At 37.8% G+C, this 15,478-nt stretch overlaps 1 protein-coding gene across 6 annotated transcripts in view; it reads right to left on the bottom strand.

Moving 5' to 3' along the window:
* Window positions 1–1,071: 1,071 nt before the first annotated feature.
* ARHGAP24 (Rho GTPase activating protein 24) overlaps window positions 1,072–15,478 on the bottom strand; it is a 514,100-nt gene continuing 499,693 nt past the window's right edge. For all 6 annotated transcript variants that reach the window (XM_068542699.1, XM_068542700.1, XM_068542698.1 and 3 more), the window contains 2 exons: window positions 6,413–7,487; window positions 1,072–1,573 (listed from right to left, as the gene is read on the bottom strand). In XM_068542699.1, coding sequence (XP_068398800.1) covers window positions 1,330–1,573; window positions 6,413–7,487 — 1,319 coding nt within the window. In that variant the 3' untranslated portion in view covers window positions 1,072–1,329. The remainder of the gene's footprint in view (window positions 1,574–6,412; window positions 7,488–15,478) is intronic.

Below are 15,478 nucleotides of genomic sequence, written 5' to 3' on the forward strand. Positions count from 1 at the left end.
TGTTCTCCCCAAACTCCAGCTCCAGAGAGCCCTGGGCTTCTCTGGAAAGTTATCATTACTGATGTTCACAAATTTATCAAAACTGGACCTTTAAAGATTCACATTTTAAATGTATTGTGAATAAATGTTTTTGACAGGGAAGAATACTGTAAAAATTAGAAACAAAATAGTTTCTTCCAATCCTGTCTCCTCCTCCTTCTGGTCCCCTTCCCATGCATCAGCTCCCTCTTGCTGCAAACTGCCTTTACCCTCTGTTGTGCAGAAAGAATCCTAGATGACAACAGAGCAGTCGGCCTGAGTGAAAGAAGAATACATGGCACACACTCTAGCAGTTTAACTGAGAGAGACACGGTAGTACTATTTCACTGTTTGCATTGTGGGTGGGGAGGTGGAGGGGCGGGGTTGGAGTAAAGGACACGTGCTCAGCGTAGGCACTGGTTAGCCAGCATTGTTTTTCAACTTCCCAATGGCAGGAAGAATCTCCCTCATAACCATCCAGTAGCAGGACAGAGTAATTCAAGGCATGACTGCTTAAATGCTCTTTTTTAAAAAAACTATGTTTCCCCTCTAAGGTGCATCCTGCATAGGAGACATACATCTGTGGAATGGGCAAGGCAGACCAGGGGGCTTGAGAAGGGGACTTTTTTACATAGTCCAAAATCTCCTGCGTCAAAGCATCTCACCAAGAAAACTGAGCAGTGTCAAGGGCAGAATTTACAGAGCAATTCAAAGGTTCCTGGTGATTCTACCGTATTTTATAAAATTATTTACATTTCTCTTTTTGGTCATGGCAAGGTCCGTTGGCACAAACAGCACAGCCACAAAGTATTCTTTTTGATTTTAATAACTCATCTTATATATATTTATATATATTTATATATCTGCCTATTTTCATTTCCTCAGCAAAAGGGGAAATAAAAATACTGATCTATAAAATAAGCTGATGATAACACAATGCCAAAAATAGCTTAAGTGCAAGGGGTGAAGCTTGAAAGCAAGCTAAACTGCAATGACATACTGATTTAACATTTTAAATACAAGACTTGCAATAAAATAATTATTGAGATATGCTTCTCATTTTTAGTTTACTTTTTAAAAACTACTCTATATACACATATCCAGTTGTAACACTTGACAGTAGCATTATGGGGCATGATACAACTTTGGTACACATTACAGATATGGATGGGCAATGTCTGTAAATGATATGTCTTCCCCAGTTAGCGCTCTGTACAGCCAGGTGACCAGCCACCTGATCCTATATGATATCCCCACCAGAACCCCCAGAGTCTTCCCCAGAGCCACTGGAGACAGTGGGAGAAATCAGCCTCACTGGATCCATATCGTGTTTCCTCTCTCGGTTCTCCTGGGTTCCACTGTCAGCTCCCCAAATGTGGAAAAAAACTGCTCCATTTCTTTCTGAAGCATGTCATTTCTCTTCTCTGCATCTTCTTTTGCTCGCTCGGCATTTCGCATTTTGATTTCTATCATTGTGAACTTTTTCCTTTCTTGATCCAGTTCATCGTGGAGGCTCATCATTTCTGTTTCCAAAGTCAAGTTTCGCTGTTCTAAGCTACAAAGGGTGGGGGAAGGAATAAGAGATAAAGCAATTTTATTAATTTGAAATGAAAAAGGGATAAAAGATATTTCCTAAACTGTCTCTGCAATGTTTAGGAAATTGGATTGAGCCTTTCAAATCAATGAAGCAAAGTCCACGGATCAAAAGGTGTATATATATTCTTTTTTTCACTAATTCCTAAGATGATTTACTATCATTTTGTTGAGACCCCAAGACCTCTCTTGGATGCACTTCATTGTCATTTGATAGCGAATTAATGAATTTTGGCAAAAAGAAGTCAGAGACCAATGTCATGGAGCACAGAATGGCAGAAGTAGGAGGCAGCCTAAACCACAAAGCTTCCTGAATCATTATGTAAATCTGGCTTTACTAAAAGAAAGGGGGGGGGGGTCTGATAAAGTTGGAAGAAAAAAAGGACAATTATTTTTGCTTTCTATCAAAAGAAAAAGAATGATAGTGAAAATGTCATTGTTAGAAAGATTAAGTCGACTGCTAAGAATGGACTTCTCTGGGACATATAGAGTCCCATCGTATAAAAGTGGTATTAACAGCAGTCACCTTATAGTAACAAGAGAGGTAGAGATTACATGTGTTGAATAAGTAATTCATCTGACATTCTGTGACAATGGAGTCCACCTAAGTAGCCTACTATCTAAAATTCTCACTGCCTTCCAAGTTAATATATCTTAAGATCTCTAGAGTTATATTTTTATAGGTTGATAGCTATATTCTTTTGGATAACTGTATAATTTTAGATAATTTCCTATAAACAGAGTTTTCCCAATAATCACTAAGTTCCAAAACATAATTTATTATTGCTGTTGTTCAAGGAGGAATAGTAAGCACTTAATTATTAGTGCTGTGATGTGTCTTGGTAATGGCTGACATTTTAATTTCTCCTATTCTGAGCTAAAGTCCCAGGAGTATGTTTGAATTTGCCGTACTACTGAAATTTGAAAGGCTAATGCACAGGTAGCTCTCAGAAATCTGATTATTTTAATAATTTTCAAATTAAAATCTCAATTGTTTTTCTGTTTTGAAATAATGAGTCCCATATGTTGATATTTCATCCAGATAATCATAAGAGCACGTAAAGATGAATCTGCTCTCTCTTTGTAAGAAACTAGAATTTTTAAAAAAGTCACATTCTATAATCAGTTTAGAAGGCCATTTTGACCACATGATCACATTTTTTTTACATAAAAACCTGGTAGTGTGCTGGTTGTCACCCAGAATTATTTTACAATATATTCTCTTTTCTTTCTAAAGCTACTTATTTTAGAACTAAAAAAGTTGGAAGAAACTCAAGCTTAAATACCAAGGAAGACACCCTTTAAAAAATATACTAATGCATTTGTACATAACAGGCACTCATATGAAACTTCCAGGAATCTAATAGACTGGGTTGAAAACAGAAGAAACCCCTCCCACTGTAAGCACAGATCAATGCTGGAAAAATATATAAGAAAAATATTTTTTAAATGCACAGCAAGGTTAAAAGAAATAAAAGAGCATCTTCAGGTTATCAGAACCAAGGCAGAAACTCAAATTTAGAACAGTAAATGGAATCACATGAGGGGTATTGTTCCTGGATAGAAGCCCTGGAAGCTGTGACTAGGTTTTTATTTTTCTCATGGGGAGGAGGAGATCTCAGTATAAGAGAGGCAGAAGGCTGAAAGTGATTCAACTGAGAGCTTGGAACATCAATTGTCTTTATGACAAAGAGACTACAAAAACTCTACTCATGGGCTGAGTGAAGTGACAGAATTAATCAGAAAAGAAAATAAATAAATGAGAAAACAGCTCTGAGGAAAAATTACCCAGAATGCCTCATGTAATGAAAAAAGATGAAAATGTAATATAAGAAAGAGAAGCTAACAGAGATGGAGAATGGATTAAGAAGGTCCAACATACTTTGATAAGGGTTGGAGAGAGAGAAAATTGAGAAAATGGGGAGATGAAATAAACAAAAATGGTGATGGATAAAAATACTCCAGAATTGAAAAAAATATGTCTTCAAATAATGAAACATAAAGTTTGAAAGTTAATGGAAATATATAGCAGGACGTTATTAATCAAAATAAAAATTATATAGCAATATTAATATGAGAAACAATATTTTTGGGCAAAAAGCATTATTACCATTACTTTATGATAAAAGGATCAATTCATCAGGGAGATATAAACAATTCTGAACTTTTATTCATCTAGTTGTATAGGCTCAAGTTATTCAATATAAAATATAACAAAATTATAAAGATAGATAAATCCATAAAAATTAGGAAATTTTAAGATAACTTTCTTAGAAATTATAGCTCTATCTGATGAAAATTAGGAGAAATGTAAAAGATTTGAACAGCTTGATTAACAGATTTGATCTATTGGTCATATATACAATCCCAAACCAATAATAAGTTAATAAATACTTCTTACAAGACCAAATAATTGATATCATACAAATGAATTTTTCTGAAAGGAGAAGGTGGGGGGGGGGGAAATAACATCAAACTCACATGTTTAAAAACTAAAAATCATACATATCAATGATAGATAAAGTATAGTACCTATTTCTCTATCATCTGTCTATCTATCTAGGGATGTATGTATGTATGTGTGTATGTATGTACGTATCTATCATCCATCTATATCTATCTATCTATCTATCTATCTATCCATCTATCTATCATCATCTATCTATCTATCTATCCTTAATACTTGTAGGGTAGAGTCAAAAAGGAATTGAAAGACAGATGTATAATTCTAAACAGGAATGATCAAGAATTAACTAGAACAGTTACTTCTTATATTTCTGTGGCTTGGTCATGTGGCAGCTCCTCTGCCCTACTTTATCATGGATCTCTCCCTTTGCTTGTCACATGGGTAAAAATGCTACAGTGAAAGAGGCCAATGAATGACATTCTGTTGGAAGCTTCTATTATTTTATCAATGTCTCTAAAATGCACCATAGACTCAGAACGTAAATGTAGCACCAATGTTCTCATAAATGAACGAGTACATCTGCAACCATTCAGAATAATGTATTCCTATCCTAAGGCAAGTTTCAAGTGTTATCTCTCGCTTCCCAGTGCTAAGTGCTAATTTATCATCATGCCTTGGCAGCAATTCAGAGATTTGGTAGCCAGTGGCTTCCAAGAACTACATTCAGAATGAAGAGTAGCCTTATAAGATGATGACTCCATTTTTCTTCTTATTTAAACCTCCTGTCACTTAGCATTATATAGGAAAATTCAAACCAAGTTTCCAAGAAAGTAATTTTTTCAATCTAACATATAAGAAGTATTTTTTTATATTTACTTTACCATAGCTCTTAAAAATACATATCTTTTGGCTTGATAATTGATAAATGGATGGGAAACATTAAAATACATTAAGGTCAACTTTATATATAAAAAAGAAACCATGTGGGGTTTGGGGCCATGGAAGCAGTTGAAGCAGGACAAAGACTGAGGTTCACAAACTATGAGGACCCTAAACAGGAAGGGGTCTACCAAGGCACAGTCTGGGACTGGGACTGAGGTCACTAGAGGGGCTACTTCAGGCTGAACTGAGCCTCAGGCCTTCTCTTGAGAGTGCAGTGTCCTTCCCTTATACTACACTGAAAGGAGAACATAAAAACAATCAGTTTTGTAATTCTGTGACCCTGGTGAAATCACGGGGTGTGGTGATGCTCAGGTTTCCAGCACAAGGTTGTATTTGTGAATCCTGGGCTCCATTCTCTGTATTCCTGCCTTTCAAGATGATGGAGCACCTGGCAGTCAGGGGTACTGTCAACACAGGATGCTCAGCCAATACCACATGTCTTGCCCAGGTTGCTTCCCTGAAGTTGCTAAGCCATCGCTACCTTGGTCATCTTATGAGAAGATGTCAACTGCTATCAATTAGGTTTCAGCACAACTGCTTCCTTATAATTCATATTTTTTGCTCCCCACTTAGGCTACAATTTCCATTGTCCATATGAATACACTTCATGCCATCACTTTTCTCAGAAACCTCCCTGGATTCCAATCCCAGAGTAAAAGCCAAAGACTTAAGATGATCCTGAAGGCTCTAAGGTACCTCTCTGAGCTCCTCACTGATTCCATCTCACGGCATTTCCACTCCTCCCGGACATCTGCATAGCTGCCTCTTTAACCTCCTATAAGGCCCGACACTTAGAATTACCCCTCACCAACACTTCTTACCCCTCTTCCCTGCTTTAGTCTTCTACTTAGCATGAGACCTATTTTACTTATTTATCTGTCTCCTCCAGTGGAATGGAAGCATGCTCCACAAGGGCTGAGTTTTTGTCTGTTTTATCCACTGCTGACTCCTCGGGGTCTGGGTCTGAGCTTGGGAGAGAACAGACACTCTCCCAGCATTCAACAATGGAAAAAATGAACAAAAAGATCTGTTTACTTCTCCAACTTCTCTTTATCCTCATTTCATCCTCTTCCTGTGAGAACAGACTCCTTGTTCTGCATTCATCCCCTTCCGCTCCTCTCCCCAGCCCTCGAACACAAATCCACACATCATTTATTAACAAGAGACAGTATTACTGAGCAACTGCTCTGTGCCAGGGACAACATGCAATGATTTCTTACATGCTTTTGTGGTAGATACTGCTAGAAGTTAAAATGTTCACGTTAGGGAGCTGAGATTCACAGAGATGAAGTGAGCTTTCCCAAAGTCCCACAGCTTACAAACGGTGAAGCTAGGACTTGAACCCAGGTCTCTGACTTTGGAGTCAGCATATTTACCCTCTGGGTGAGCCTGTCTCATATTAGGAGGCTATCGCACCCTCTCTGGCAGTTTGGGGCTCCAGATTTTCCTCACCTCTTTATCTTGGACTCATACTCTATCTTCTGTTTGGTCATTTCCTGCTTCAGGCTGGACACTAAACTATGCAGCGCGCTGTGATTGCTGGTGTGGCCAACAAAGGTCTCACTGTTGTCGCTGCTGCTGGTGGCACGACTACTTCGACCGCCCACACTCCTCCGGTCACTTTTGTTTTCATAGTCCCCGGGGTGGGAAAGGTCGTCCTGCGGGGGCCCATCCAAAACGGGGTCCTCAAAGTTCCCACCGTAAAAGTCTTGTTCTGGGCAGGTGGTGGTGGAGGAGCGGCAGGAGTTGGAGTTCTCAGGGAGGGAGATTTCACAGGAGGAAGTGGACCAGGTGGCACTGTCGACGCTCTGCTTGTCGTCAAGGCTCATCACGGAGAACTGCTGGTGGACGTTGTCATAGGTGGAGAGTCTGTTGTGCTGGCCCGACTCTCCTGCTTGCTCTTTCTGCTTGTTATCTCTCAGGGTCACGTAGCCATTGGGCAGCCAGCTCATGCTGCGACCATTCAGGGGGTTCCCGAGGGTATCTGTGTTCAAAATGCCCATCCGCACCGTTCCGTTCTGTACACTCTGGGTGCCCATTTTGGTACCAGACCCCTTCAGGGAAGAGGTTCTTCTGGCCTGTAAGCTCCCATTGGGAGTGGTTTGGGCTTTCTCAAGTCCTTCTGCATTACTGCTGCTGAAGGACCCATTGGTGACTATCCCACTGCCCTTATTGAAGGCGGGATTCTTTTTGACCATGAGAGGGGGGCTCCTAGAGACATCCAGCTTGTGAACGCTGTTCCTTGGGCTGTTGGTTTTGCTGCCTGATAGAGCTGTGGGGGATCCGTTATCCGTGCTGCTTCTCTGGGGAGACTCAGACTTGTCCCAAGAGCACCGCCTTCCAGGACTGTCCTTGGTATTATTGTTCTCCTTGTTCTGTAGCTGACCCATGGTGGCCTTCTTCTGAAGGTCATTGTTGTTGTTGCTCACTCCATCCTGGGGCTTGCTTTGTAACTCTGCATCTTTGGGGAAGAGGCGATCGTGTTTGCTAATCATCATTGACATCAACTGTTGGACCACCACAGTGCCTGGAATTGCATAGAAAACAAAATAGCATGATTGAAACAGTTTTATTTCTTATTTTGAATGTGACTCTTAAAGAGTTCTTAAAGGGTTCAGGTGAACATTCAGCATTATTATTAGCAGTGCCAAACTATATTCTTAATGATGATAATAGCAATATTATCTATAGCAATATTAACTGCTAAAATTTCTTGAGTATTTAACATGAACTATACCAAGCACTTTACTTTTGTTAGTGTAGTTGGATTTAAAAAAAAAAAAAATCTATGAATAGATACTGTTCTATCTAACAATCACTGTCTTATGAAAGTTAAGTAACTTGATCAGCATCCCAAAGTTATTAAGGAGAAAATGCAGGGCTTGAACGCAGAATTAATTAGTTCCAAAGACCAGCCTCTTCATTGTTACACATTTCTTGCAAGTTTGACATTTAATTATGAAAAATCTTTCTTTGAGGAAGTCACTGTTATCTCTCATCAGACAATTGCCTCAAACTATCAAGACATTTGTAGTGGCATCTCAAAGTGGAACCCTATAAAATCTCTAGTGGATGTATGGTCTGTCTTTATAATATAGCAAGACAATGAAGTTCCATACAACTTTTGCTCAGCATTCAAAACCTTCAGGGCATTTTAAGTGACATTAGCCAAAATGGTGTAATAAAGACCTACAAGAATCCTCTCCTCCATAAAAGCAACTGACAAAAATATTCTGAATCATCATTTTCAGAACTTTGGAAATTAAATAAAGGCTTGTTGTAATCTGGAGAGTGTTTATTAAAAAAAAAAAAATCATTGAATCTTGGTAAAGAACAGCAAGCACTGTGGTATTTTAACTCATCCATTCCTATCCTCCTCTCTGCAGTGGCCTTGAAAACTAACAGCCCACAATCACAGTGGGAACCAGCAGTCTGGCAGCCACTGGAATGGGAAAAGCAGGGTTGGAAATCCTTCAAAGTCCCATTCCCAAAGAATTGTCATTATTTTACTTGTTTGGTGGTTCCCTGGAAGACGCCACTCAAGAGGTTTGTCTTCATTTTATCTGACTAAGAATTTGACCAGAGTGAGCAAGACTTTTCTCAAGGCCATTTGTCAAAAACAATTGGGGGCTCTTTCATTTAAAATCATGTTTGCCTGAAGCAAGTGGATAACAGTTGAAGACAAACAATAGGATAAACAAAAAGCTTAGAAGGAAAATCTGAGGAAAGAGATTTCCATAGGAGGTGTTGAAAAGCTCTCCTTTATTCCTGAGAATTTAGAAGATTACATGCATGCTTAGGGTTCTGTGCATGCCTAGGGCTATATGCATGCTCAGGAAAGAACTGAGAAGTCCCGAAGCTCTCGCCTCTGACTGATCTTGAGGCTCTGCACAAAAAGGATCTGAATGCTAAAGCAGAGTTGTAACCTGCCTGGCTGAGTGTTGAAAGTTTGCCCCAACATGCACACAGAATGTCTTGGTAAAGACTGGGAGACTTATTAGCTATAGTCTTTTAATCTTTGTTCAATCCCTAGCTGACAACTAAGTAAGCCAAGCAGAGACTTCAGTGGCCACGGATGACAAATAATATAGACTTTAGAGAATTAGTTCAGAAAACTCACTAAAAAACCAAACAACAAACAGCGACAACAACAAAGGGAGGGTAAGAATCTGATATCCAGAGTTCCCATATTATTATATTATTAAAAAATGTGCAGTTTTCAAAAAAATAATGCTACATGCAAAAAATAAACAAAGCACGGCCCATATACAAGGAAAAAACAAAAAACAAAAACACAGACTCTGAGGAAACCCAGACACCGTACTCACTGGTCAAAGACTTTAAATTTGCTATTTTAAATGTTTTCTAATAAATGAAGGAACCAAAGGAAAGTGAGAATAATGTTTCACCAAATATCAATAAAGAGCTTGAAAGTATAGAAAAGAATCAAATAGATATTCTGGAGTTGAAAGGTACAATAACTGAAATGAAAAGAATAAGTAGAGGGAATCAACAACAGACTTGAGCAGGCAGAAGAAAGAATCAGCATACCTGAAGACAACTGTGGTTACCCAGTCTGAGCAACAGAAGGAAGAGGACTAAAGACAAATGAGCAGAGCCCCAGAGACCTGTGGGACACCATCAAGCATACTAGCATAGGCGTAATGGTATCCCAGGAGGAGAGTAGAAAGAGAAATGAGCAGAAAGAATATTTGAAGAAATAGTTGCTCGAATTTGATGAAATTTGATGAAAAAATATGAGTCTACACATTCAAGAAGCTCATCAAATTCCAAGCAAGCTAAATGCAAAAGGATCCAGACCTAGACCCATCATAGTCAAACTGTCTTAAACCAAAGACAAAGAGAGAACCTTGAGAACAGCAAGAGATAACCAACTCATGTATAATGGATTCTCAATAAGATTATCAGCTGATTTTTCATCATTCTTATTGCCAGAATTACATTATCCAGCAAACCTATGCTTCAAAAATGAGGGACAAATAAGACATTCCTAGCTAAACAAAAACTGAGAGAATTTGCCACTAGCAAATCTGCTCTGCAAGAAATATCAACACTTCAGCACATTTTAAACAAAGAGAAGACCTTCAAGAAAGAAAATAATTCTCTTACACAAATGAAAATGCTGAGGTTCTCATTTGATCCTCATATTTCTATTATTCACTGTAAAGTATGATTAGAAATCAATACCTACAAGTTTCAGATAGTAAAAATAACTCAGACAACAGTGGATAGAAAGGCTAATCTATCATAAAAAGCAGTAATATTCTTTCTAAAAATTGGTGGATTTATCAGGTTTTATGGCATATTAGCTGAAATCTCAAAATATATTTTCACATATTCCTCACTGACTTACATGCTGGGCTGCTCCCACCCCTTAAACTAGGCCACCACCACTAACTAGGCTTCTAAAGTAGTTTCACAAATTTAGGTGTCCCAATCCCCTAAGAATCTTTGTAAGAATTTTATTCATATACCCACAATAAAGCAGTGTAGGCTCATGAAAGCATTAATCATCTTTGCTTTGGCTTGAACTATATTAATGTGGTGTGTTAACTGTGTTTCTTTTATCATGTTGATAAAAGCTCCTAAGAGTAGTCTCTGATAAATAAATACAGGGAAACAAATTTTAGTTAGTAAAGGTGATATTATTTAAAATACTTAAATAAATTTGGTGAAGAAAATGATAAGTGCTGTTGACAATGCAGATATCTACTGAAATAGCTGCTAGTAGCTGTCAGGGAGTAGAAGTCTGACTTGGAATGAGGCCACTCATTAGCTTAAAGCAACACCTGGGCAGGATTTGGCTCTGAATATAATTCAAATTCTGAATAGGAAAATATGTGTTATATTCATCTATATCCTGCACACTTCTGTAATGATTCAAAACTTCTAACATATTTAGATTAGGAATCTGCAGTGTGTTAGGTCTGATGCTGGCCAGTGCTGCTCAAACATTAATGTTCATACAAATTATCTGGAGATTCTGTTCAAATGTAAATACTGAGTGGGGCATGAGATTTTACATTTCTAACCAGCCCCCAGATGACACCAGCGATAACAGAATAGTAGCACTGGCAGAGCACTGAGGACCCACCACAGACAGACCTTCTGAATCAGAATTTCAGCAATATTCCTAGATGATTCCTGTGTGTATTAGAGTTTGTGAAACTGTGTTAGGTAGAAATGTTTCACTTACATCTTCTAAATTTTCTCAGAAGGCTGTGAGATAGGACTTAACATTTTTCAGATGAGAAAATTGAGGTTCAGAGAGGTTACAGTTTTGCCCAGGGACACACAGATGATAAGTGACCAGGGTGAAATATGATACTTCATCTTCTCACTCCAAATCATGTACTTGTCCAACCATATTTCAGCTGTTGGATTTATTTATTTACTTATTTATTTATTATTGGAGTAAAATTGCTTTACAATGTTGTTAGTTTCTGCTGTACAATGAAGTGAATCAGCTATATGTATACCCTCCCTCTTGGACCTCCCCCCCACCTCCACCATGCCACCCATCTAGGTCATCACAGAGCACCGAACTGAGCTCCCTGTGCTATACAGCAGGTTCCTGCTAGCTATCTATTTTATGTAGTGTATTTATCTCAAACCTAATCTCCCAATTCATCCCACCCTCCCCTTCCCCCCCGTGTCCATATGTCCATTCTCTATGTCTGCATCTCTATTCCTGCCCTACAAATAGGTTCATCTGTACAATTTTTCTATATTCCACATATATGCGTTAATATACGATATTTGTTTTTCTCTTTCTGGCTTACTTCACTCTATATGACAGACTCTAGATCCATCCACATCTCTACAAATGACCCAATTTCGTCCCTTTTTATGTCTGAGTAATATTCCATTGTTTATATGTACCACATTTTCTTTTTCCATTCATCTACTGTTGGACATTTAGGTTGTTTCCATGTCCTGGCTATTGTAAATAGTGCTGCAGTGAACATTGGGGTACATGTGTCCTTTTGAATTATGGTTTTCTCATGGTATATGCCCAGTAGTGGGATTGCTGGGTCACATGGTAGCTCTCTTTTTAGTTTTTAAAGGAACCTCCATACTGTTCTCCATAGTGGCTCTATCAATTTACATTCCCACCAACAGTGCAAAAGGGTTCCCTTTTCTCCACACCCTCTCCAGCATTTATTGTTTGTAGATTGTTTGATGATGGCCATTCTGACCAGTGTGAGGTGATACCTCATGGTAGTTTTTATTTGCTGCACTAATAATTATTTGCATCACTAATAATTAGTGATGTTGAGCATCTTTTCATGTGCCTCTTGGCCATCTGTATGTCTTCTTTGGTGAAATGTCTATTTAGGTCTTCTGCCCCTTTTTTAATTGGGTTTTTTGTTTTTTTGATATTGAGCTCCATGAACTGTTTATATATTTTGGAGATTACTCCTTTATCCATTGCTTCATTTGCAAATATTTTCTCCCATTCTGAGGGTTATCTTTTCATCTTGTTTATGGTTTTCTTTGCTGTGCTAAAACTTTTAAGTTTAATTAGGTCCTATTTGTTTATTTTTGTTTTTATTTTCATTACTCTAGGAGGTGGGTCAAAAAAGATCTTGCTGTGGTTTATGTCAAAGAGTGCTTTTCTTATGTTTTCCTCTAAGAGTTTTATAGTGTCTGGTCTTATATTTAGGTCTGTAATCCATTTGGAGTTTATTTTTATGTATGATGTTAGATATCACAAAAATAGAAAATTACAGACCAATATCACGGATGACTATAGATGCAAAAATCCTCAACAAAAAACTAGCAAACAGAATCCAACAACAAATTTAAAGGATCATACACCATGATCAAGTGGAATTTATCCCAGGAATGCAAGGATTCTTCAATATATGCAAATCAATCAATGTGATACACCATATTAACAAATTAGGGAATAAAAACCATACGATCATCTCAATAGATGCAGAAAAAGCTTTTGACAAAATTCAACACCCAAAAGCACAGGGAGGTCAACTCGATGCTTTGTGACCACCTAGAGGGGTGGGATAGGGAGGGTGGGAGGGAGACGCAAGAGGGAGGGGATATGGGGATATATGTATACATATAGCTGATTCACTTTGTTATACAGCAGAAACTAACACAACATTGTAAAGCAATTATACTCCAATAAAGATGTTCAAAAAAAAGACTCTACAGAAAATGAGCATAGAGGGAACCTAACTCAACATAATAAAAGCTATATATGACAAACCCACAGCAAATACTCAATGGTGAAAAACTGAAAGCATTTCCAATAAGATCATGAACAAGACAAGGATGTCCACTCTCACCCCTCTTATTCAACAGAGTTTTGGAAGTCCTAGCCATGGCAATCAGAGAAGAAAAAGAAATAAAAGGGAATGCAACACCACCAAACCAGCTTTACAATAAATGCTAAAGGAACTTCTCAAGGCAGGAAACACAAGAGAAGGAAAAGACCTACAATAACGAACACAAAACAATTAAGAAAATGGTAATAGGAACATATATATCAAAAATTACCTTAAATGTAAATGTATTAAATGCCCCAACCAAAAGACATAGACTGGCTGAATGGATACAAAAACAAGACCTGTATATATGCTGTCTACAAGGGACCACTTCAGACCTAGGGACACATACAGACTGAAAGTGAGGGGATGGAAAAAGATATTCTATGCAAATGGAAATCAAAAGAAAGCAGGAGTAGCCATTCTCATATCAGACAAAATAGACTTTAAAATAAAGCCTATTACAAGACACAAAGAAGGACACTACATAATGATCAAGGGATCAATGCAGGAAGAAGATATAACAAGAGTAAATATTTATGCACCCAACAGAGGAGCACCTCAATACATAAGGCAAATATTAACAGCCATAAAAGGGGAAATCGACAGTAACACAATCATAGTAGGGGACTTTAACACCCCACTTTCACCAAAGGACAGATCATCCAAAATGAAAATAAATAAGGAAACACAAGCTTTAAATGATACATTAAACAACATGGACTTAATTGATATTTATAGGACATTCCATCCAAAAACAACAGAATAAACTTTCTTCTCAATTGCTCATGGAACATTCTCCAGGATAGATCATATCTTGGGTCACAAATCAAGCCCTGGTAAATTTAAGACACTTGGAATCGTATCAAGTATCTTTTCTGACCACAAAGCTATGAGAATAGATATCAATTACAGGAAAAAATCTGTAAAAAATACAAATACATGGAGGCTAAACAATACACTACTTAATAACCAAGAGATCACAGAAGAAATCAAAGAGGAAATCAAAAAATACCTAGAAACAAAGGACAATGGAGACATGATGACCCAAAACCTATGGGATGCAGCAAAAGCAGTTCTAAGAGGGAAGTTTATAGCAATACAATCCTACCTTAAGAAACAGGAAACATCTCAAATAAACAAACTAACCTTGCACCTACAGCAATTAGAGAAAGAAGCACAAAAAAACCCCAAAGTTAGCAGAAGGAAAGAAATCATAAAGATCAGAGCAGAAATAAATGAAAAGGAAATGAAGGAAATGATAGCAAAGATCAATAAAACTAAAAGCTGGTTCTTTGAGAAGATAAACAAAATTGATAAACCATTAGCCAGACTCATCAAAAAAAAAAAAGGGAGAAGACTCAAATCAATAGAATTAGAAATGAAAAAGAAGTAACAACTGACACTGCAGAAATACAAACGATCATGAGAGATTACTACAAGCAACTCTATGCCAATAAAATGGACAAACTGGAAGAAATGGACAAATTCTTAGAAATGCACAACCTTCCGAGACTGAACCAGGAAGAAATAGAAAATCTGAACAGACCAATCACAAGCACTGAAATTGAAACTGTGATTAAAAATCTTCCAACAAACAAAAGCCCAGGACCCGTTGGCTTCACAGGTGAATTCTACCAAACATTTAGAGAAGAGCTAACACCTATCCTTCTCAAACTCTTCCAAAATATTGCAGAGGGAGGAACACTCCCAAACTCATTGTACGAGGCAACCATCACCCTGATACCAAAACGAGAAAAAGATGTCACAAAGAAAGAAAACTACAGGCTAATATCACTGATGAACATAGATGCAAAAATCCTCAACAAAATACTAGGAAACAGAATCCAACAGCACATTAAAAGGATCATACACCATGATCAAGTGGGGTTTATTCCAGGAATGCAAGGATTCTTCAATACTCGCAAATCAATCAACGTGATACACCATATTAACAAATTGAAGGAGAAAAACCATATGATCATCTCAATCGGTGCAGAGAAAACTTTCGACAAAATTCAACGCCCATTTATGATAAAAACCCTGCAGAAAGTAGGCATAGAGGGAATTTTCCTGGACATAATAAAGGCCATATATGACAAACCCACAGCCAACATCATCCTCAATGGTGAAAAACTGAAACCATTTCCACTAAGATCAGGAACAAGACAAGGTTGCCCACTCTCACCACTATTATGCAACATAGTTT

The sequence above is a fragment of the Eschrichtius robustus genome, chromosome 4 (genome assembly GCF_028021215.1).
Source record: "Eschrichtius robustus isolate mEscRob2 chromosome 4, mEscRob2.pri, whole genome shotgun sequence".
Classification (NCBI taxonomy): Eukaryota; Metazoa; Chordata; class Mammalia; order Artiodactyla; family Eschrichtiidae; genus Eschrichtius; species Eschrichtius robustus.